This window comes from Martes martes (assembly GCF_963455335.1).
Source record: "Martes martes genome assembly, chromosome: 1".
NCBI classification, from domain to species: Eukaryota; Metazoa; Chordata; class Mammalia; order Carnivora; family Mustelidae; genus Martes; species Martes martes.
The window spans coordinates 163,231,978-163,256,977 of record NC_137888.1 but is presented as its reverse complement, the minus strand read 5'-3'; the positions used below and the strand labels follow the sequence as shown (position 1 = coordinate 163,256,977).

General features: G+C 46.6%; 1 protein-coding gene across 1 annotated transcript in view; it reads right to left on the bottom strand.

Annotated features, from left to right (window-relative positions):
• FGD5 (FYVE, RhoGEF and PH domain containing 5) overlaps positions 1-25,000 on the bottom strand; it is a 120,669-nt gene that overhangs the window by 88,705 nt on the left and 6,964 nt on the right. The window contains exon 2 of the mRNA XM_080815599.1: positions 21,338-23,999. Within this exon, the coding sequence (XP_080671725.1) occupies positions 21,338-23,999 (2,662 nt within the window). The remainder of the gene's footprint in view (positions 1-21,337; positions 24,000-25,000) is intronic.

Genomic DNA, 25,000 nt, shown 5'->3' with positions numbered 1-25,000 from the left:
AGGCTACAAGGAAAAGACCACAGCAGGGAGGGCATCTGGCAGAGCACATCAGTCCCACTTTCCAGTCAAGCTAAAAACTCACTTTTAGCACATGTAGAGAACAATCTCCAAGCTGCAGAGACCCCAAAGGTTCCTAGGCTGTTGAACACAGTGCAATTCAGTTCAGTATTTACAGAGACCCTGCTGTGTGCCAGGTACTGTGCTAAGTTCAGGATAAGGACCCTTCCTTTCATGGAGAGCCAAAGTCTAAAAAGGAAAAAAATAAATCAAGCAAAATGTCAAACATGAGGAAAAGGAACTCAATTTAGACTCTCTTTTTCTTGAAGAAATATCAAGTATTCAACTCTTAGGATTTTTAAAATTAAGAACAAGAAACAGAAGACTTCATTGGAGAAATGTAACAAACTCTTAAAAATATAATTCTGTTTTCTATTTTAACAGTGGGAAGGAAGACCACAGGGAGGAAGAACAGCATAGACATGTCACTGAGGTGGTCTGTCTTGGGCAAGACAACACCATGGACAACGGGACCAGCGTTTGACACTCACCCTCCCGTCCAAGTACCTACCCGTCTGTCTGCCCATCCACCACCCACCCATCTTCACATCCGCACACAGTACCGAACATGTAAGATCCTGTTAGACACTGAAGGAGAGGGGCTGAGTGGTGCTTGCTCCCTTGGAGTTTGTGGTCTAGTGAGGAATGACAACACAGCAACACGCACACAGCTACAAAACAGGGAAGGTGCAAGTCCCAGGAGCCAAAGAGATAAACTGTGGGGACATTTCAGATGACACCAGAGATACCATTAATTGCTGAGAGTTATAACAGAAGCTTCAAGGAGAAAGTGGTACTTAAAAGGGGCCAACCTGTGTCCCCGGGAGGGATCTGAACCTGCAGAGAGTGAGAGAGCAACTGGGCAGAAAGCACCACATGGGCAAAGACATGGAAGTCAGACCGCTTGGGATGTGTAAGAGGACAAGAAGGAACTCCACTTGAGGGATGGAGAGAGGAGCAGAGAGATGCTGGGGTACTGACAAGTGTGCAAGGCTAGAGACGGGCCCTGGGGCCCTGCCAGTAAGAGCCAGCGGGTGGTCGGGTGGTGGTGCAGGGGGGTGGAGGGGTGGGGAAGGTTGGGGGAAGAAGGGAGCACGGACTTCACAAGCCTCACAGCCAGGTGGGCTTGCTGGGCTGACCTCTGCGACCTTCTACCTGCTCTGGTGAGGAGGAGTCCACTCCCAGAGGTGTTATTTCCAGCCCCCAGGCAGCAGCTGGTTGCAAGAGCTGACTGACAGGCAAGGGATGGTTGTGGTATTGTGGTGTGAGGTTGATAGAAAAGCTCCCCTCACACTCCATGTAGGGAAAAGGGGGGGGCGGGGGCTGGTTGGGAACACCTCTAGTTGCTTTGAGGACAACTTGGCGTTTTCAACATGGGGACGTGGAGTTCTGTTTCTCTGGGTCCCAGAAAACTGCAGTTGCCCAAGCTGGGATGCCTTTCCAGGAAAAAAGCACACCCAACTTAACTGTCAGGCTGAGCATGGTGCCAAGTAGAAATTGTAGGCAAAACGCCCTGATTTTAGCAACTGCATGAGTCCTCTTTAGGGAAAAAGGGCTTCGGAAAGCCAAGGTCTGGGACCCTGACACACTGTGGGGGTAGGTGTGTGTGTGGGGGGCTGCATCTAAAGCCCCAGAAGAAGCACTCTCAAGTGACTGGGAACTGTGGGAAGCAGGCAGGTTTGGAGGGCAGGTACGCCTTAACCATACCAGGAAGGTCGGGACTGCCTGGTGAGGGTGCTTCCTTTGCACAGGAGACAGCCTGGGACCCCCTCTCCACCTGTGTCCTCTCTAGATCAGGAAGAAAGGACAATTGTCGGTTATACCCATGCCCTCTGGCATCTGACTTTTTCTGTATCTTTTCTGAAATCTTATCCTTAAAAAAAAATCTTCTCTGTAACTAAGCCAATTCATCTCCTTCCTCTCTCCAGTAATCCTTTTTGTGTCTGAGAATCTTGAATTATTCACACTGACCCATCTCTGCTAGTCAGCCCTCCATAATTTGATACCAGCCAGGGCAGAGCAGTGTTTAACCCAGCATGCTCCGGGCTCTGCAAGTACACGCACACCCTTGCCCAACAGAGGCAACCGTGCACCTGCATACGGCAGTAATTTGCCACTGCGACTCCCGCTGCCTTTGCTTTTATCAGGAACCTCCACTAATTAGTCCTCACTGTCCCTTTGCCATACCACACTTCCATCTTAACAGGACTCACTGAGCAGGCCCAGGTGAGGGCTGGCACAACTCCTCTGGAGAGCCCTTTGGCAACACAGAACCCCCTTTCCCCCTGCCGCCTCTCCCATGGAAATAAACCCAAACGCTGAAAAACCTTTAATTACAAGTACGTTCACCGGAGCATTCTTTACAATACTGAAAGAGATTACAAATACCCTAAATACACAATGCAAGAGGATGAGTATGTTAATTTGGGGCACAACCTCTCATATGGAATATGCAGTTACTTCATACTGCTCTATCTGCAGAGCCTGGCAGACTGTCTCATGGTAATTTTTATTAATTTAGTGAGTTATTTAATAATACAAATACAACATGCAGTTAAACAAAGTAAGCAAAAGAAGAGATTTTATGCACAATATGATTACATCCACATTAAACACACCCTAGATACATTTATACAAGACAAGAACAAAATATAACCCAATGCTAGTGGTGATTATGTTAGCATAGTGGGATCATCTTTTTTTTTTAATCTTCAGATATATTCATAAATGTGTGCGAATGTATAAATAAGTTATTCACTGCAGCATTTTCAGAGGAGCATAAGACTGGAAACAACCTAGATTCCAACGATAGGTGACTAGATAACGGAATTCCTTGCGGTCATTAAAAAGCGTGGTACAGATCCATATGACTTGATAGGGAACAATGTCTAAAGTGACAGGAGCAAGGTCCAGAAGAGTATGTTCAATATGCTTCCATTTATGTTTAGAAAAAGCCAAGGGTCAGGGGAGGGGTATGTGTGTCTCTGTGTGTGTGTGTGTATCCCTACATGTTCACACACATGTAAAACATCTGGGAAGGGGCTAGAGAACAGAAACTCAGTGGTGTATGATTCGATTTCTTTCTTGCAGATAGCATTTTTGGAGTTTGTGCTACCTTTTACAAAACCTTTTTTTTTTTTTTAAGATTTTATTTATTTATTTGACAGAAAGAGACACAGCAAGAGAGGGAACACAAGCAGGGGGAGTGAGAGACAGAGAAGGGGGCTTCCCACTTAGCAGGGAGCCCGATGCGGGGCTCAATCCTAGGACGCTAGGATCATGACCTGAGTGGAAGGCAGATGCTTAATAACAACTGAGCCACCCAGGTGCCCCTACAAAAAAATTTTTAAAAAGGTTTGTGAACCAAAGTGGACTGGTCAAATTTCTCTCCCACTGGACTATCCCAACAGCATGATTTCCTCCTCTGTGGCCAGAATTCTGGCCATTGTAATAACCTCTGTGATCCTGTACCTCTTATTCTCTAAACACTCATCAGTTATTCAGATCAGTGGGGGGTATTCCAAAAGAGGAGGAGAAGGCCAGGAAGGTCAAACCCCCTGGACCTCCCCAGTGGGAACAGCAGGGCTCAGACCACAAACACACTCAGTCACTCTCTGCAGAGGTGGGGGGGGGGGCAAAGGGCTGGTTCTGTTGTGTTTTTCCCTGACAGCTTTAGGAGAGGGGTATGAGGACCCCAGAAAGTCATCTGACTCCATTCTCCATCTTCTCCTTGTTTGAACCTGAATGCCTCCTATAACTAGTTCCATCACTGCATTTTGGGAACAGATAACTTGTTTCTTTAGTTCCCCAGGTTCACAGATGGAGAGAAATTATGCCCTAGGATGGATGACAGCCAGAGCCTCACCCATGCCCGCTTAGATAATTTAGATGATGAAATTTGGGACTTCTGAGCTGATGAGATTCCGATGAAACTTGCTGATGCTCTCATGGGATGAGAACTTTGGGGACCTTGGGATACAGTGAATTTTGCATTTGGAATGAACACGAATCTCTGGGTGTCAAAGGGGCAACTGTCACAGGCAGAATAATGGCCCTTAAATCTATACCTTAATCCTGAGACCTATGGACATTTTGTATTACAGGGTGAAAGAGACTTTGCAGATGTATTTAAGATTAATAGATGTTATAACTCAGAGATTATCCTGGATTATCTGGGTGAGCCAATCTAATCACACTGGTCCTTACAAAAGAAAACTTTCTTTGCCTGGAGTCAGAAACACAAAATCTAAGAAGGACTCTTTCTTTTTTCTACATTGCTGCAGGGGGCTCCATGGAAAAGCATGAGAAAGAATGCAGGCAGCATCGAGGTGCAAAGACCAGTCCCCCAGCAGGGAAACAGAGACATATCCTATCCTATTATACCAGTCCTACATGGAACTGAGGTCAGAGAACAACCTGAATGTATTTGGAAGTGGATCCTCCCCTGCAGCCTCCAGATAAAAGTCCAGGCCAAAGGACACCCTAGCTTTGGCCTTGTGTGACCCTAAGCAGAGTGCCCAGCCCAATCCACTGAACTTCCGTTTAAAAAAAAAAAAAAAATGCTTTAAGCCAGTAAGTGTGTGGTATACTGCTATGGCAGCAATAGAAAACTAGTATGTCATCTCAGAAATCACTTCCCTGAACCCTTCATTTTGCAAATGGGGAAAATGAGTCTCAGAAACTAGAACACAGCAGAAAGGTGACACAGCAAGAGACACGGAGCCAAAGGGACTGGATATTCTAGACCAGTTCTTGCTCTCAGAAGAAGATTCAGAGCTCTAAGCCCAAAACCAAACTGTGGAACACAATGAAAACCTTTGTGAATGATCATAACCAATAATTTTAGACATGGGGATTTATAGAGCCCTTAAGTAGTTCTCAGCCTGCTTCCATCTTTCAAATATCTGAGAGGAGAGTCTACTCAGGGCTGCACCTTATTTATATAAAACCCAGCTGGTTCCTTAGGCCAAAGAGATAGGGACATGATGGGGGCAGATGCCAACTCAGAGACCAGGATTCTGAAAAACCACGTCTAGAGAAGCCTAGTCCTCGAGCTAAAGCCACCTAAATACATTTTCCCCCAGCGATTATATCTAATTGGCCTATTCAAAGGAAATTAATTTATGCCTGTCACCAGGGCATCATCGATTAGAAGCAACTTGAGAATGAAGCCCCCATGAGCTGAGTAGTTGCCTCTCCAGGGATAATTGGGAGGCAGACCAGACCCCAGCCTCAAAGACATTGTTACATTCACACCTTCCCCTTCTCCTGCTGGGGGAGGGAAGTCTCATATAATCCCAGACAACTTTAATGGAGGCTGAAAAAGGCGGGGGGTTGGGGGAGGCGTCCACTGAAGGCAGCAGAGACAAGCAAAGCCCCAAGCTGGGAGTCTCCACCCCAGTGCAGACCTGCACTCTGAGCCACTGTGTCTACCTGCCGCATTTCAGAACCTCAAACTGGTGACTTTAAACTCTTACTTTTGGTCATGGCTTGCACCTGTCCACAGTCTTTGTATACTGCGCACCTTTGTGCATGTCATCCCTTCTGTTTAGAATGCCCTACCCACACTTCTTCACCCTGAAAATTTTACTCACCCTTCAAGTCCAGCTCAAATGTCCAATATGAACCCTGCCAACTTCTCAGGGAAGCCTTTTCTTCAATGGGCTTGGGAGCTCCTTCTGTGCTTACTACCAGAATACTGTTAATTTTCCTATTGTACTTATAATTGCACCCAGTCAGCTGCTTATGGATCTGCCTTCCCCTAAGACCTGAAGTCTGAGCTGGATTTGTTGTCCCCAGCTTCTGATCCTATAGGGATTGGTACTAGCAGATGCCTAGTGTTAGGAGTCTGCTTAAGACTCTCTCTCCCCTGCCTCAGCCCCTCCCCCACTCATGTGCACACATGTGAATGAATACTCCTTAAATTGATTTGCATGTTTCCCTCTAGTTGTGAGGCTCATAAATGTTTCCCAAGGTCAAACTGTATGTAGCAAAATCCCAGACTGTCAGGAGCCAGAAAAAGTCTGTGGCCTGATTCCTTCATTGTACAGCTGAGGAAAGAGAGGCCTGGGGATTCCTTCATCGTACAGCCTGAAGAAAGAGAGGTCACACGCGATGCCAAAACAGATGTGAGTTTGAAGAGGAAGGAGCAGGGATGGGGTACAGGGAGGGAGAAAAGCAGTGAGTATGGGGTCCAACCTTCCCAGTGGGAAGTAAGGGCTTTGGCCCAATACACTGTGATGTCACCATGGCCAGCTTGAGTTTCCTGCCACATTCCAGGACAGGGCCAGCAAAGAGGAACAGGCTCTTAATACCTGAATGCAAACCCCAGCTTCTCCTCTTGATACCTGTGTGGCCTCAGGCAAGTCACGTCCCTGCTCTGAGCCTCAGTTTCCTCATCTGGAAAGATGATTGTGCCTATCTGACAGGGTCCTTCCTGACCCTCTCCCTCTATCCACCTGACTCCTCACTGTATTTCAGGCCCAAGAGTCTCACTTTCTCAGAGGTCTACCCCAGCCACAAATGGTCAGAGCACCTGTTAGAAGCTCTTAGAACTTCACTTCTTTGGAGCACCCAGCAGAGTTGAATTTAAATACTTAACAGTGCAATTAGGCATTTCATGTCAACTTTCCTTGTTGTTCCTGTTGTCCCAGCACTCAGAACATTGATGAGGCTTGGGGACAATCTATGCAAAGTCCTACTTGGTTGGGCTGTGCCTCCAAGATAACACAGTGCCCTTCAGCCTCCAGAATATATCCACTTATTTAACAAACTTCTATTGAGCTCAATCTGGGTACCAGGCCCTGTGCCAAATGCCAGGGACACACAGATGAGTTCAGGTGTTTAGTCCCAGAGGGACTCAGAGTGGGGTAAGGGAGATAGTGACACAAACAGCAGGGGCGAGCAGATTCTACACAGAGATATGAAGGAGAAAGTGATCCATCCTGGGGTGAAGTCAGCAAGGTGATTCTTGCCTGCTGGGGTCTGAAGACCACAAAGAAGACTTTCTGTTTCAGAGTATTTTTTCCAAGCATTTAACAGAGTGCCTGAAATTCCCCTATCAGTGCCATACCCTTCCTCCTTTGCCCTCACTGTCCTCGCTACCATTTCTCTGTGCATATATGAGGGTGGCAGCTTATCTAATGGAAGAAGGAACTAAGGAACCAAGTCCCCTTTCTGGGCCCAGTTTTCTCCTCTGTTGAACCTGAGAGAGTTCAGATAGGTTTGGTGGTATCTTAAAGATTTTATTTATGTCTTTATTTGAGAAAGAGCACATGCGTGTACACACACACACACACACGTGTGCACATGAGTGAGGGAGGGGCTGAGGCAGAGGCACAGAGAGTCTTAAGCAGACTCCATGCTGAACGTGGAGCCTGGCTGGGGCTTGATCGATCCTGAGATTACAACCTGAGCAAAAACCAAGAGTTATATATGTAACCGTCTGCACTCCCTAGGTACCCCTGGGCTCGGTGGTATCTTGAAGTTCCCTCCTCAACACTGGGTACAGCGGGGTCAAAGAAAGACCAGAAGTTGGCAGAGGCTATGACACACAAACAACCCTGGCTGGCCTTGGACAAAGACATCAGGGCCTTTTAGAATCTGAGACTGGATCTGGGAAGGACGGAGGCAGGGAGAGTGTATAGAGGTAAAAGGGAAGGGCCTCCTCATCCTAGAGTCTGAGCAGCACCCCAAACTCTGAATTCCACAAAGCCACTGACTCACTTCATGGCTCAGAGGCCAACCTTGACCTGTGGCCTCAGGCCAGCAAGGGAACTAACTTGGGTTCGGATCAGGGACCTCCCTGGAAACCAGATGCAGCATCTACAAGGAGTGTCCTGGGAAGGGAACAAGGGCCCAAAACAATCCCTAGCCACATGACATCACCCTCCTTTCTTCTGTTATCACCAAGAGCAGCTCCAGGTATGGACTGGGATCTGCAGCACCCTAACTCTGGGTCAGTCCTGGGACCCAGTTTTGCTCACCTCAATTCCTCACGGAACACATGGCTCTGAGGCAGACACCTCTGAGTTCTAGGTCTGACTGCCACTAGCTGGCTGTGTGAGCTTGGACAAAACCCTTGGAGCCTTTAGTTCTTTTTCTGCTCTTTATCACTCCTTCCTTGGTATTTCCTAAACCCTCAGTCTTAGAGAAGCCTCTCCTCCCGCTATTCTTCAGATTCCTTCTTCATAGTAGGTACAATCATCATTATATCCCCAATTACATCCACTAAGAACCTACTTCATGCCAGGCCCTGCACCAAGGCACCAGGCCCTTGGGCTGGCATGGGTTAGTCTTAATCTGCCACTATCTATCATCCCTATTTTATAGTTGAGGAAACTGAGACACACCCGAGAAAAACGGCTTACCCAAGGCACCACAGAGTAAGTACCTGCCTGACTATCTGCTAGTCTTGCTCAGGTCTTTGCTGCCTACTCCAAATGGTGGCTGTTGGGAGAATCAGTGGAGATAATAGGCATGGAAAAGCTCTGTAACTTTAAAGTGCAGTGCACAACTATGTGGCTGCCACATCAAGGTTTCATAACTTTCTGGGGTTTCTATCTCAGCTTTCTAGCAGGACAGCCTCTCTGGCAGGGGTTCAGCCAGCCCCTTTGCACATACCCATTGCTCCCTAAGGTAGGGCAACTCTTGCCAGGAGCAAGAGACCAGTGGAGCTGGGACCTGCTTCCTTGTGCCCCACTGTGGGTCCTGACTCTCTACTCTAGGTTCTCAAACCCTGTCCGTTTGCCTCCTCTACCACATGATGTCTTGGAGCCTCAGTTTCCTCACCTAGGGAATCAGGCTGATCGTCAGTGAGATAACATATATAAGGGAGTAGAGTGCACATATGTATGTAGAATACTGGCAGACCATGGAATCTGCTGGGTATTGCTTCCTTTTCCCATTCACATCCTTAATTTCACTTCCATTCTTGTACACAGAGTGTGAGGAGGTTATTATAATCCAAGAGCTTAAGATCCAATAGTTATATATCCCTAAACTACTTCTGTTTTTGAAAGATGGGCAGAAACCATTTCTCCACTCCCTCTAATGTGTCTGGCACAGGGTTCGGTAAATCACTGATGAAATCATTGGTGAAAAAGACTTCTAACTATGTATACCCAACAGATCACACTTACTAAAAGAAGACTACCATATCATATAAGATAAGGTGGGGTTTCTGAGTGTTCCTTAGAAACCCTGGATTCCTGTGGGTGAGGATTCACAAATGTTGGCTTCCCATTTTATGGACACAGACACTGCTACAGTGTTAACAGTAACAGCTAAAGTGTATTGGGCCCCTAAAAGGCACACGGGCCCCAGCTACATTCTCTGTGAGGGTTAACTCATTCAAACTTCATGACAATCTCTGAAAGTAGGTAGTGTCATCTTCCCTGTTTTTACAGATGAGGTGGCTAAGGCACGGAGTGATTACGTAATCTGTCCAAGAACATACAGCTAGGAACTGGCAGAGCTGAGATTTGAACCCAGCCATCTGCTCTGGAACACAGGTTGTCAACCCCCATAAGATACCCCTTTGTATAATTATCACCCCTCGTTAGGCTGTAAGAACAGCAATTGCAATCCATAACTCCCAATTTCCAAGATGTTTATTCATCATCATGGTCTCATTAACTAACTTCCTATGAAGTATTAAAAACTTGAACTTAAGAAAGAGAATTATAATAACAAACCCTTGCCTTCTTTGTTGGAGTTCCAAGTAAGATTTCATTTGAAAAAGGATCCTTTTTTACTTTACAACATAAAGTCTGGAAACCACTGAGATTAAGTGTGTGAGGAAACCCCCAAGAAGCACCAAATAACCAGTCTTCCCATCTGCTTCATTGCAGCTGGGCCCCTGACTCCAAGGGGAGGATTTCTGTCCCCTCTCAAGGCAGGCTGGAGTGCAGGAGCTATCGCATCTCCAAGTGCAGCCTTTTCAGCAGGTGAGTTTCTCAGCACTTCAGAGGACTCTGATTCAGTGGCAAGGGGCATGACACAAACATGTTTCATTGTACTAGGAGATGTCTTCTGGAATTGGTTCCAGAGCTGATACTGAGTCTTCCTATGGTCTTCTGGGGCTTCCCCCAGGGGATCCAAGGGACCTGAATATTTCTCAGAGGCTGAAGAAGCAGTACCTACAGCAGCCCACCTGCTTCCTTAGAACTCTCACTACCCAGCCAAAAACAATCCCAAGAGCTCAGAATTCCTGGCCTCATGACAGATTCTGCTATCCTTTCTAATTGTGCTTAATTACTGGTCATGAATGAGAGCTCACTACATCTCAAATTCCTGCTGGACATATCTCTCAGTATAAGAAAGTCTCATCGTAACAGTACAGAACTTAAGATCTCTCTAAGGCAGGATGTGTGTGTGTGAGAGAGAGAGACTGTGTGTGTGCTTAGTTTCTTAATTAAAATCATGCAAACATGCCTGAAATGTCAAGTTCTTGGGTCATGCCTTGATCCAGAGAAACTTTTCTTGGGCTCCAGACCAAACTCATGCACGAAGAGAATGGGTCTGTTTACATAGAGACCAGCCACATCATCCCCCAAAACAATCCCAACCCCAAGACATTCATCTTGCAGGAAAACGGCCAAAGACACAGGCTTCTCCAAGACAGGGAAACACTACAATCCTCAAGGGCAAGCTAAGAATTCCCCAGCACACGGCTCAGCGGCTTCCTTCATCTCTTGGAGGCTGGACAGTCTTGGGGCATACTCAAGGAGCCAGATGAAACACATTAATTCATCACTCAGAAATTATTATGAGCTTTTTGTCCTGTTGACCCGGAGTACTATGAGCACAGATGATAAATTCCCCAAGAGCCCTTCCTGAGCCTAGCCAGGCAATCTAAGGAAGCATTAACCTCCTGCATAATATTATGCCTTTGATTATTACTGCATGAGTATGTGCTGTTCTCTCTCTCTCTCTACATATATATAGTTTTTACATCATCCCCTGACCATGCAGATCTAAGCAAGCAGATAGTCATTATAAGCTGTCCATTCTGAATGCATATAATAAGGACATTTCCGTTCCGAAGATTCATACTCCATTGTGTGTCCTCACCTTTGACAGCTGGAGGGTCAGTTCCAGTTGGGAAGTTCTCAAAGGGGGTGGACCAGAAAGAGGGGAGAGGTCATACCTAGAGCCACCTTCCTTCCTTTCCTAGCCCTGTCACTTGACTGTCTTACAATCATGCCACCACACTGAACCTCAGTTTCCTCTTCTATTAAAAAAGTAAAATTGGGTAACTACTGCCAAAAGGACATTCAGCAGATTAAATGAAGTGATGCACACAAAGTGAGAAAACCTCACAGCTGAGGCAACACTCGGGCGCTGGAAATTGCCTCAGGCAAAATTCTGGCTCTGCTGTGACCTCGAGCCCTTTACTTACTGGACTTTAGCTGCCTCACCTTCTGAAAAGTATCTATGTAGCAGGCTGGTGTTTTGGATTAACTGGGTTAATGCACATAACAGGTCTAAGACAGGACCTGGCATATTGTGAACCTGCAGGGAAGTCTCATGGGCTCCACAGCTCTTCACCTCAGCTCCCAGCAGCAAAGTATGAGACTGACAGTATCCTCTTTCAATACCCAACAAAACCCTTGCACACATATCATCTCTGACTCCTCAGGATGGCTCAGTGATGAAGGGACCATCACGCACATGTCAGCGGGTGAGGAAACGGAGGCTCAGATCACATGACAAGGTAAGGGATGAAGGCAGACCTGAGCTCATTCTCTCTTCCTGCCATGCCACGCTGCCTCTGTGGTCCTGTCATCTGTGCTGCCTAACTGCCACCAACCACCCTAAGAAACCCTATGCCCAGGTCCAGAGTGGTGGGAGCTCTGGTTTATTCTGTTCTCAGTGACTGCAGTAGCTGTGGCTTACAGGCCTTCACATGACAGAGGCTGGAGCCGCTAGGTCCTTTTGCCATGCCTCAGTCTCTTGCCCTTGAGACATCTTACTGTGGTGGCTTCTGTCTGCCATTCTACCCCACATGTGATAATCACTGTGCTGGAGTACCAGCTAATCATGTCACTCTCTTGCTCTAAAACCTTCAGTAGCTCCCTAAGACTCACAGATTAAATCAATTCACATAGAAAGGCCAAGTGCAAATGCAGCATACTCATTTTCAAGAACTTCCCAGCCTAATCACCACACACCCTTCCTCTAGCATGGCTGGGACAGTCCTCTCTCAGTTTTCTGGGCCACCACAGTCTTCTGTAAAGAGCACTCAGATGGGGAACTCAGAACTGCTAGTCCTGAGCAGTTTTAGAGCAGTCACAGGTGGGAGAGACACCAGAGACCCAGAAGCTCAAAATTCACATAGCCAGGGCCAGAGCCAGGATCTAAATTCCAACCTGTTTATACTCCCAGAACCATTCTGAAAAGCAAATAAATACTCTTTGCTATGTTCTTCAAAGTATTTGGTGGTCTGACCCTAAATGTCCAAGTCTTAGGAAATGGTCTGAAGAGTTCAAGTAATTCAAATATTTCTGGATCTTTTTTTTTTTCCTTAACATTTTTGGATCTTAACATTTCTCTCCAATGGCATCTCCTTAAAGTAAAATCGAAATATTTTACAAAGGCTCATGCCCACCCCACCCCTATCACTCCCCCTGTTTTGTTCTGCACTCCAGCCATGCTGGCTTCACGGCCTCTCCACAAACTCTACCAGGGTCCTCCAGCCTCAGGATCATTGTCTCTGCCGTTCCCTGGGCCTGGGATGCTCTTCTCCCAATGATGGTTTGATCATCATTCAGGGTTCATTCAAACATCACCTCCTCAGAGAAGCCTTCCTTGACTATCCTGTCTAAAATGTCCCTCCCACAAGTCACTTCCTATCACATTGCTCTTTCCCCCTCCACCTCACAAAATAATGTCATCACAAAAGAATGATTCTGTTATCTATGATTATCTTGTTTACTTCTTAGCCAGTTTACTGTCTCCCTCTCCCTAGTAGGAGACCACATCTGCCAGAGCAGGGACCTTATCTGTTGGCTCCCTACTGTATCTGAAGCTCATAGAGCACAGGCCAATCCACAGCAGGCGCCTGAACTACAGAGATGACTTTTAGTTTTTGGCTACATCCTACACATGATGTGCTCACCTCCCATCCACAGGCAGAGGAGAGTAAGGCCCAATACCCCAACCACCACCCAAACTCAGGCTGGAACAAAGACTTCACTCCTCCTCTGGGGCTCAGCTGGTCAAGAAGACCTGCTGCTGACATTTCACCAAAGAACTCATAGAACAAGACTGACTTCTATTAGTGAGAATTATTTTCACACCTCCCACAGGGGGAAACCCTGCTTTTATGAAGGTAAAACCACATTGTGATTAACACTTAATCAAGATTTCGTCTATATTATAGCTCTGCAAGGAAAAAAAATAGTCGGGGGCCTTAATATCATGCTAGTAAATGTTACAATAAGTGTATTTCTGACACGATTTTCTTATTAGGGTCCTTCCCTGTAAATTTTATTGCATTTAATTAAAAATTATTGCTAAAAGAAACAGCTGCAGATGGTCTTATTTTAAGTCAGAAAATTAAAAACTGAATATTCTCATCAGTCAATTTCAACAAGAAGCACAGCCGCATGCATTAGGAATGTGATGGTTTTGAGATTATAATAATTTTTATGGCATTTCCAGGTCCTTTCAATGAAACTTAATGAAAGCTCTGCATGAGTTCATTTGTCAAAAACATAATAATAATAGGAAGGCTCCCAGTGTTCAGGCAGATATAAAGATACCCACGAATACCATGGATGGGATGTGCCAAAAATCCAAGCATGCAGCTCTCAGTACCAGTGGAATCAGCGGGAGGTTCAGTTGCAGATCTGGCATGAACCCACCCAAGGATTTATAGCTGAGGCTGTAAATCACCTTTGTATTACAATGATGCATATATTCACGGGGCCAGCATCGTCTACAGTGGTAAAAAATAAAAATCAGGTTTCACTCTCTCAGGGAATCACTTCAGCAAAATATTTACTGCATTCTAAGGATGGTGAACGTGTGCTAGGGCCTGGGGAGGAGGGAGGGAGGGCTCTTACCGCTAGATTTTGTTCTGGATTTAGGAATTCTAGCTGTAGTCGCTGTCCTTGGTCTGGACTGCCTGTACAATTATCTCTCCCAGCTTTATTACTTGGCTTGTATCCTTTAACTTTTAAGGACTGAATTCTTATTATTTCTTGTCTTTTACTGGAAACCAACTCAAATCTTTCATCTATCTGGGCCCTGACAGTCTGTAAACAAATAAATAAAAGGATGAGGAAAGCGAAGGCAGCCCCAAGCTAGCTCTGGAGTCAGCGCAGGAGAAGTGGGTGGCTGTGTTCACTGTGGAACCCCACTCCTTCCCTTCCTGCTGCTACGGCTCTGCCCGGTCTTCCTGTTCTCCAGAGGGGACCACTGCAGTGGTCTCTTGACTAGTCTCCCTGCTCCCCTCTTCATCCCTCCACTTCACCCTGCCAACAGAGTGTCCGTACCAATGCACCATCTCCATTGTGTGCCTGCCCTGCTGAAAACCGCCACGGTCCCCCCACTACCTGGGCGCAAGGCACTCACTCATCAAGCTGATATTCAAGGGACTTTTCGGCTGGGTTCCAACTGCCTTCCCAACTTTATCTCACAGATGAGTACACTGAGGTTCATCTGACCACGTCATGATCCTCTCTTACCCCCAGACTCATGCACAGGCTTGTGTTCCTCCTGGACTGTTTGTCTCCATCATGAACTCCTGTTTCTCTACCAAAACCCACCTCAAGTGTCTCCCAGATAGTCCAGGCTGCCCACGGCCCCTCCTGCAGAACACAAGGGGCTTTTAGCAAAAGCTTTATCACATGGGTTCTAATGACCTCTCTTCGCCTCTCCTCAGCTGGGCTAGAATGTCTTGGGGGTGGAAACCTCTAGTACCTAGAACAGTAGCTGATGTTTGGTAGATGCTGAAAAAATGTTAGCAGAGCGAGGGATGGCTAGCTGAGCGAGTGCAACATACTACTCTAAGAACTGGAAATCAGAAAAATGTGATGTTTGAGTTCAGTCCTTAGTCTTCCAACCCAATCTCCTCCATAAATTCTCCATGCCTGCTGATGATGGGAGCTGTTTTCCAGAAAAAAAGATGTCAAAGCACCTCCTGACCAAGATTAAACCATGTTTACTACAGCTTCATCTGCTAAAACCACAGATTTGTGTTTCTACACAAGTCCTTGCGTCTCTTTCCTACCTTCATGCATCAAGAGCCTACTTTTCCTTCAGTGTCTATGAAGCCATCCTACCCTCCTCTGAACTCCTACCTTTTGGATCCTGAGCATTTTCTTTCTTTCTTTCTTTCAGATTTAATTTATTTATTTCAGACATAGAGACAGCAAGAGAGAGAAAGCACAAGCGAGGGGGGTGATGGAGGGTTTGCAGAGGGAGAAGCAGATTCCTCACTGAGCAGAGAGCCTGATGCAGGGCTCGATTCCAGGAACCTGGGATCATGACCTGAGACCAAGGCAGACGCTTAACCAGCTGAGCTACCCAGGCGTCCCTAGATCCTAAGCATTTTCTACCTTGCATTCCAGGAGCTTGGGTAGAAGTCCTTCTGCTACCCTCCAACTATAAGTCCACTGAGGCCAGTGATGGTTCCTGGTCTGCCTCCCTGTGTCCATATTTCACTAGGCACAGTTCCTCAAGAACCAATCATTTCTCAAAAGGTCATCATCAGCCAAAATATAGAATTACCAGGATGTTCCCACTCCTTATCTTCATATGAATGCTGTATAACAGGGCCAATCCACAGACTTTTGGAGATGTAATTCCAGCTGCATTCCAACAAGGAACAGCTCTGTAAGAGCCCTAAGAGTCCTGAAATGCTGGCCCTCAGACCTTTCACAGCTCTTCCTGGAAGGCACGAGCACTCATGAGCTGCTGCTCCTGGGTGGGCTGAATCATCTGAAGCTCCTCTAACAAGTAGTACAACCCAAACAGACAGCCTGCTCCAAACCCAGAGCTCCTGGCTGCTCTGAGGGCACAGCTGGCCGCAGAAGGGTACGTGTCCTCCACCATGGCCCTGAGGGAGGGCAAAATGTCTGAGTATCTCATTAGCAAATTCCAGGAAAGCTTGTCAGCCTTCTTGATGAGCTGCCAACAGAGCAGCACACCCACCACCCATCAGAAAAGAAAGGGAAGTGTCCCTCCAATCTTCCTTGAGCCGTCCGGACCAATAAACAAAGCCAACATTTTGGTGGTGGCTGTGCTACATTGTCTGCTGCAAGGGAGATACTACAGCTGTTGGATGAAGACCAACAGAAAACATGGCATTTTTTCAACCACAGGAAACAAGAGGTAGGGGAAAAAGTACTGGATTAAGAGTCGGAAAGACCTAGACCCGAATCCTGGTTTGGCTACTTACAACCTGTGCAACAGAGGATAGTTTATAGCACTTGAAACTAATGTGCCTAACCAATCGTGAAATACAAGTGAAATAACAGCTAAAGTCAGAGTCACAGAGCCAGGCCTATCTATTATGATTATGGAATGATAAAAACTTCAGTCCTGTTGTCCTTGGTGTAAGAGGCTACTAATGACTCCAAATTACTATTGCTGGGGCTGTTCTCTGCAGCCCTGACCCCAGCCCAGGAGGAAGTTAGAGGTAGTGCTGAAACCACACCCCACAGCTAAAGCTTGCAAGTTCATGGTCCCAGTTTTATTGATGTGATGTCCTGAACACGAAGTCAAACTCGTGCAGAAGAACCATCACATGGGAGAGAAGGGAGAGACAGAGAGAGAGAGACATCCCCACCATCAAAGGGACCAGACTCTCAATCCAAACCTCTTGAATCAAATTCAAATCCTGCATCCACCACTATATGACCTTACCATATCACTGAATAGCAGCTAATATTTACTGATCATTTCATCATGTGTAATATTAACTCTTTCTGTCTTAACGTTAAGAGGCAGGAACTACTATGATTGCCTATGACAGATAAAGTAAGACACAGACCTTGTCCCAGGTCACACAGATAGTAAGGGGTGGAGTACAGAACCACACCCCAGGCAGCCTGGCTAAAGCCCATGTGCTTGGCCCCTGTGCTCTCACAGGCTCTCCCTGGGCTCCACTGTCCTCATCTGCATCCATAAAGAACTACCATAAATGCACCAAGAACAATATGGGAACAGATCGTAACAGCTGGAGAGAACAGAGAAAGAGAGAGATGAGAAAAAAGCTAGTGTGACAGTATGTAATTGGTAAATCTAGGTGGTGGGCAAATGAACATTCACTGTAAAAGGTCTTTCAACTTTTCTATAAATTTGAATATTCTCATAATGAAATGGGGAAAAGCAGATTCAGGGATCCATGTTGGTGTATAATGCTGAGTGATTAAAGTAGACTCATTATCATGCAAAAAATAAATACACAATTATGGGGATTTAAATGAGACACTGAGGACAAGCCAGTTTATGTAGTGTTTTGCATCAAATGGGTATTTATTAAGTGTATACAAAGCACCTAGCATTGCATTGTCAAAGACAGGTGCTTAATAAATGATAATTCTTTGACCCTTATGAAGCTCAAAACCACCAATTTGCATGGAATCATTAAACTTCTGGTCATCAACACACATTTATTAAGCTCCTAGCATATAACCAATGTACTGAGGGGCCATGGGACACTCAGAGGTAAAGATCAGGTCCCCCCAACCAAGAGTCCTGCCTGAGGACATTAAACAGTCTATTTGAAAAGTAAATATTAGAATAGATCTCTGATCCATTTTTTCTTTTTCATGAGGGTCAATTCAGGGGGGTTAAAAAAAAAAAAAGAATGTTCTGGGGATATGCTTTAAACTAAAAGATGATGAAACCTGTATACCGCGGGGGAAATTTACATAAGTAATAATGTATACAATTTTATCTTACAAGACAGAAAATTGTTAATAACATTATTGCAGCTCCTAAAATGTTATTATCTGGGTATATAAACCTCAAAGGAAGTAACTACATAGAAGAAAACTTTACAATCATCCATTAGACCCTGAGCTGCTACTCTGATTTAGAGCTCTCTAAGGGCTCTCTGAATTCTATTCTATACTCTACATGTTTCTTGAAGGGAGGTACTTTTAGTGGAAAAAGGGCTTGGATTTAAATAACAGTGAATCACACCAGAGAGAGAGTTATTCCCTTTTCAGTCCTTTTGAATCCTTCTGATTATGCCAAGGAGAAAGTCTCTGTGTGGTGCCAGGACGTCTTTAACACCTCTCCCTGTTTAACAAAGGGGCCAGGCTTCCAGCTCCAGCCTTGGCAAGTAATAACCTCAAGCTAGAATATACCCGTTATTTTCCTTTCCTTTGTATCTTATTTGTATAACTGCCTTCTATTTATGGCAACCAATAGTGTTTTTCCATTTCCCTACAGTGACATAAAATTTCCTTTCTAAGTATGTTTGAAGTAAAAAAGAGAGACTGATTGAAGGAAAAACAGTAAGTAAGTGATAGTATGGGGGTAGAACAGAAGTGGTGCAAGTGGTACAGGAGAGGCAAAGGGTTGAGAAACATGGGTCTGCTCCAATCTTACCATTTTACAGATGAGCAAACCGTGGCCTAGCCTTTTCCAAAATCCCACAGCAAGCCAGTGACTGAGCAGGCTTTGAACCCACATCTCCCGATATCCTGTCCTGCACCCTTTCAGGGCTGTTGATATTTATTTTGGCTTTTTTCCCTGATCCTCACGCTAAAGCAAGCTGTGGGATAAGGCCAGGAGCAGAACGAGGAGGAACTGCCTCCCCCACCCTCTTGCCCCATCCTGTCCTGCCCAATCTAAAGCAACCCCCAGCACCCCTAGGCATGTGTCTCAGATCAGCAGCACCCCAGCCACTAGGTTCTCAAAGCCCGTGTTCGGGTGAAGAAGCACTAGGACCCCACCCCCACAGCAGTTCCTTATGCCTCTCAACTTGATGTGTCTGAAACCTCCCTTGCCCAGACCTGTTTCAGCCCAAAGCAAGGATTTTTCTCCCCCTTTGCTTCCATCTGTTTCATGCAGGAAAAACAGAAGAAAGCTTTGCTCATTGATTGATGTCCAAGAGGATGTGGTTCCTGCATGGGAGATTTATCCTGGTCAGCCTGGCCTTCCGTGAAATAGCATCAGAGTAGGGCAACTGCACTCTGAGTCTGACGGTCCAGGATACTCAACCATGACCCCAGGTTGTAGCATCAAATGTGAGAAAATGCAGGGACAGCACCCAGCACAATGCCTGGCACAAAGGAAGCAGTCAAGATAAGGTAGCATTGACATTTTCTTGGATATTTTCCCCTTATTATCAGGTTAATTTGGATGAAGGACCTCTTTTGGGTTTGGGGCAAAGTACAGATCAAGGCAACAGGGACTCTGCAAATGGCCAAGCAACATGTGTACTGCACAGCCCTGGGGAAGGGGGTTGAATGTGAATGTGGCCCTGGCGTTGTGCAGTACACAGCCTGCACAATCAGATCTGGGACCCCTCAATGTAATTCACTAAGGATGCCTGAACCAGGTGTCAGGAAATCTTGAGTCCTAGCACTGATTTCTCCACTAAATTGCTGAGCTATCTTAGATAAATCCCTTTCTCTCTCTGTGTCTCAGTTTCCTCCTCTGTAAGGGGACCAAATGTTGTCTGAAGTTCCCTTCCGGCTATAAAATTCAGTGATTCTACAGAAGCAGACTTCAATTTCTGAAGGGCTGTCATACAAAAGAAGAAATGAGCTCACTTGCCTAGCTTGAGAGGAGGAGAGCCAGCATGAGTGGGGTAGGAATATCAGGAGACAGCTTTTGCCTCAGTCAGAAAGGAAAATTTAATCAGGATACCTAGCAACAGATGAGGAAGCTCTGGGAGGTGGTGAGTTCCCTGTGGCTTGAGGAATTCAAGTACAGACTGGGTTAGAGAAAGGCCTGTTAGGGCGGGAGCTTTGACCATCTGCCCTTTGAGATCCTTTCTAGGTGATTCTGGTTTCAGAGCTCGGTTCTATTTTCATTAACACTAGGAGACACTCAGCTAGGTCTGGATCTTGTCAAACCCTGCTGATAACTTAATGCAAGGAACTGGTCAGCTGTGCAGCTCTCACCCGTGTAGAGTTTGCACACGTCCACACTCTCCAAATTAAACTCAGTCCCTCCAACAGTGTTAGTGTTTACCTTTGCCCCAGCAAACAAACCCTTTCATCCTGGAAAGAACTAATTAACGGCCTCACCCATACTTGGGGGAGGGAGAAGATGGAGGGAGCCAGGGCGGGGAACCATGTAAAAAACTCAGGAGAATAAACCACATAAACACTTCTAGCATCTACACTCCAGCGACAGCTCATGCTAATTGCAAATCATCTTATCTATTCATTACTGCAGGCGCCCTGGGAACTCCTAGCAGCAGCAGCTGTGTGGGACTGGGTGAAGTCACTGCACACAAGGGGTCAGAATCAGGATGTCCTTTAAAATCACGGCGATTTTTGCTTGTATTAATTCCAACCAGGTGCTCCCAAAGAGAGTGCATGATTGAGGCTGAATTGCATTGCCTTTAAGTTGCATCCACAAGGTACAAAGAACAGCAAGATCTGGCAGTTACCCACTTGGGATGATCAATAAGGGCATTCAGTCGGTCTTGGGAGGGTGGGGTCAGAAAATCCCCACTGTCGTCAGTAATTTCAGTGTTTCACTCTTATTTTCAAGGTGAGTGAGTCCAAAAAAATAAAATAAAATCAGCCTGGATGTACATCTTCAAGGCTTCCATTCAGAAATTTAGCTCAGGGCACCCTTTGCTCTTTAAACAATTTAAACAGATTGTCTTTTCTAGTTCCATTGAATAAAGTGTATATTTACACAGTAAAAGGGTATTAATTTCAATTTAGGGTATTTTCCTGATGGTGAAAGATATTTAGTTTGGCACAATACCAGGACCTTCTCTCTTGGTGACTTTCCTGGAAGGGACTAGCAAACCCATCTACCTAGATGAGAAATGTCTCTCAAATAATGGAAATACAAAAGCTCTCATTTACGCTGTATTTGGCATTTCGGACAATACTTTCACCCAGGTGATCATCTCTGATCTCTTCAAACACTGCCTTGAGGCAGCAGGAATCCCATTTCATAGATGTAGTAACTGGGCTCAGAGAGGTAAAGCCATTCACTCCAAGTCACCCAGCTAGAAATACACAGAGCCCGAGACTAAAAAGCAAGTCCACTCTGTCCCCTACACCTAATTTTGCCTCTTGGATGGTCACACTTGCCCAAGAACAAAGAAAATGTAATTTCACAGTACCTTTCTGCTTCTTGGTCTGCACTCTGCTGTTTGCTCTCAAAGGCGTTGAAGCTGCTCATGTCCACGTAGCCGTCATTTTCATTTGCTGTGGACAGGGCTCTGCTCTGATCTTCAAACAGTTTCGTAAATGTCCCAGCCCTTGCAGGCCTCCGGGGTGGAATCTGAATGTTTTCATAGTCTGAGTTCATGGCTGGGATGTTCTCATAGTCTGAAGTGTCGGCGTTGGGGAATGAGATGGACCGTGGCTTGGTCAGGGGCAAGGGCAGAAAGGGGGGCCGGGAGCGGTCTTCGAAGGACTCCACTCTGGACACCGTCCTGCTGAAGGGGACACCTTTCCTCTTGCCATCCCTGTAGAAGATGAGGGAGGAAGGGGAATCGGAAGCCCGGAGCTTGCCAGTCCGAGCCTTAAGCTGTGGGGAGTTGCTGAGGCTCCTCCGGTCGATTTCCAGAAGCCTGGCAGGCCCGTGGTAGCTGGATTCTGAAGATGACCTGGAAGAAGACACATTGACATCCACATGCACTTTGTTCTCGGATTTCTTTTTAAATGTCAGCGCCAGGAACCTCTTGAAGGATGACTTCTTCTTCTTGGTGTGCTTGTCTGGGGGCTCACTCTCAATCAGCAGGGAGGGAGAGCTCTTTGTGATGGGCTTTTTGGTGATACAGGCCAGGTCGAAAGGGGGCGGGATGTCGACCACAGAAGAGGGTGTTGAGGTGCCGCTGGATGGAAGGTGGTTCCTCTGGGAGAAACTTCCAGAGGAGCCAATCATACAAGGCAGAGAAAGGTTGTCATCTTTCCTTTTGATCCTATGGTCATCCAAGCTGGATGCCTCTGACTCCCGGTACAAGGACACTGGAATCTCTCGGCCTTCCACAGAGAATGACCGGGGGTATAAAGTGAAGGCTCTGGGCTTTGCTGGCAAGGCCCTGCTGGCTTCCAGCGGTTTCCCCTCCAATGAAAGAACTGTCTTTCTTGCCTCTTTGTTGCCACCTCTAATGCCAATGGCTGATGAGCCAGCTTCTGGTCCGGTTTCTTCTGGGACGGTTTCTGGGACATAGCCAGCCACCTTCCCGGAGTGGGGCCTGGTCCTCGTGATGATATTCTTCCTGTCAATGGAGACCAGGCCACCCTCAGCATCAGAGTTCATTTCTTCTTTCGTGCCATAACCACTCAGCATGTCTGACGCAGCCTGTGTCTCGGGCTTCTCTCCTTCCTCGGGGTTAGCCCCTTGCTCCAGGTCAACTCCCATCTCATAGGGGTTGGTGAGTGCATCATCTATGGCATCCTCATCCTCTGGCATGACCACCACATCAGGGACAGAGGGGCCCTCCCCAGAGTCACATGAAGTTCCGACAGTGGGGTCCTGCTCTGCACATTCTCCAGACTGTGGTTCCTGCTGTGACTCTAAGTCTTTCGCTGACTTGGGAAAAGAGGAGTAGCTCTCACTACAGAAAGAGGTGCTCTCGGTCGGAAATAACTCATAGGGACTTCCTGAGAGTGAAGTCACAAAGTCATCCATGCCATCATTCTCATAAGGAATGATTTGGCAGCTCTCCTCGGCAGGTTCGTCCTGTACCAGGTCTTCACCTTCTCGAGGGTCCTCTCCTACCTCCTGGGTGACTGCTGCCATTTCTTCCTGGTCCGTTTTCTCATTTTGGTCATGTGGCTCATCCTGGTCATTCTGGTCACCACCGGCTGTGGCATCTTCGCCCCTTTCCTCTGAGACTTCAGGGCTGTCTGTGACCATCTCCACCTCCTGGACACCTGTGGCCAAGCCCTCATTCTCTGTGGGTTCCTTGCTATCATCTTCAGCATCCCCCTCAGGGGACCTGTCAGAATCCACACACTCATCTGGAGCCCCTGGTTCTGTGCTGGCGGAGCCTTCCTCACCATCCTCTTCTGCCTCCCTGGGTGTCCCAGGGGGCCCAGGCTCATCACTGGGATTTGCTGGAGCCTCTAAATCAACATGAGTTAGAATGATATCACTGGGAAGGACTGCCTCTCCATCCCAAGGGCCCCTGTCCTCCAGGTTGTACACATTGTGCTCTTCCACTAGTTTCTCTTCCTCCTCACTTGTAAACGTCTGCTCCTCTGCCCCCGGGTCACAGGCACCATCCTCTGCCCCCACGTTCTCAGGAGTGGGGGCTGTGCCTCCATCAGCCTCTTCACTAGGCACCACTTCGGCTGGGGCTGCCAAGTCCTCAGCAGCTCCCGTCCCCTCCGGGTCACTCCCCTTGCCTCCCTCCTGGCACTCCTCTCCCCCAGCAGCATCTGGAGGCACCATCACTGCATTCTCTGCAGAGCTGCTATCCCTGGGTCCGTCCTCTTTTGGCGGAGACTTGGGGACCACGATGTAATCCTCGTCAGCTTCAGACTCGGAGCACTCCAAGTTGGACTGGTGCTCTTCATAAAGCCCCCTGTCAACACAGAGCAGCTTCCCGTTGCTGCATTTGTTCAAGCTGTTGATCACGTACATGCTGGCTCTCCACTCACTGGGGGTCGCCAGCCTGGGCTTAGGAGCGATGGGGGGTTTTGGCCCCCTAGACATGGAGTTGGGACTATGAAGACTATCGGGCCGGGGTGATGAAGGGAATTTGGGTGCTGTCACTGGCGTGAGGGGACTGGCAGTCTTTGGCTTGGGAGCAACTGGTGGTTTTGGTGAATCTGAAGGTTGAAAATAGAGAAAACAAGGACACAAAAAGTACAGTTACCCTTTTTCCCATTCAGAGTGTCCCACTTAGTATTTTCAAGAAAGCACCGAAGAGAGTTTCCTAACCTATGTGAGCCCAATCCACTATGTGTCTTCCGTTGATGTCCCCCACCACCATCTTTAAAATCCCTTCACCTCTACTGATAATTCATTCTATAAACAAAGTGAATAGATCTTCCTTCTATACAGAGTCCAGCTAACAAAACTCAACTCAGTGATATACTCCTCAAACAAAAGTGTGCAGATTATTGTAATCGTTCACCCAAAGCCACGTATTAAATGCTTTCTAGTTGCCAGGGACCCATGAGACAATGCTGAACTTGACAGACACCATCCCTGGGACTCTCACGGAGCTTCTATTCATACTACTCTATTCATACTACAGTTAATTCACTGGATACCTACTATCTATATGCATAGAACTGTTGACGGGAAGGTCTTCTAGGGTCAAGAAGAGAATACCTCTGTTGAATACTTGCAGTTAAGTCAGGGAGGCAAGACTAACAGCACAATTAGAGGACAGAGCCGCAGACCCTTGGAATATTATTATTAAATAGCCATTATCTCATTCCTTCAAGAACGATACACCAAAGGTGTGTGACAGTGATGCATGACTCTTCTAAGGGTCACCTCTGAATTCTACATGCCTCAAGATTGGTGTCTAGCAAAGTGCCCTACATCCAGATTTTATGGGCATCCAGATTTCATGGGTGAAACTGTATGGTATTTTCCAACATGGATCTTTGCAAAAAGTCTCTTGCCTTACAGATGTGGAGGATCTATCTGACCATGTCAGAATAAAGGATGTGGTACTAATGTACATGCAACACAAGTCAGAGAAGCAAGAGTTACTGTAACGAGGAAGACCTCCCGGAAAACGTGAAATTTCAGCTGTATTTTGCAGAACGGGAGGCATCTGCACAAATGCAAGGGTCAAGGGAGTAGCTGCTCACTT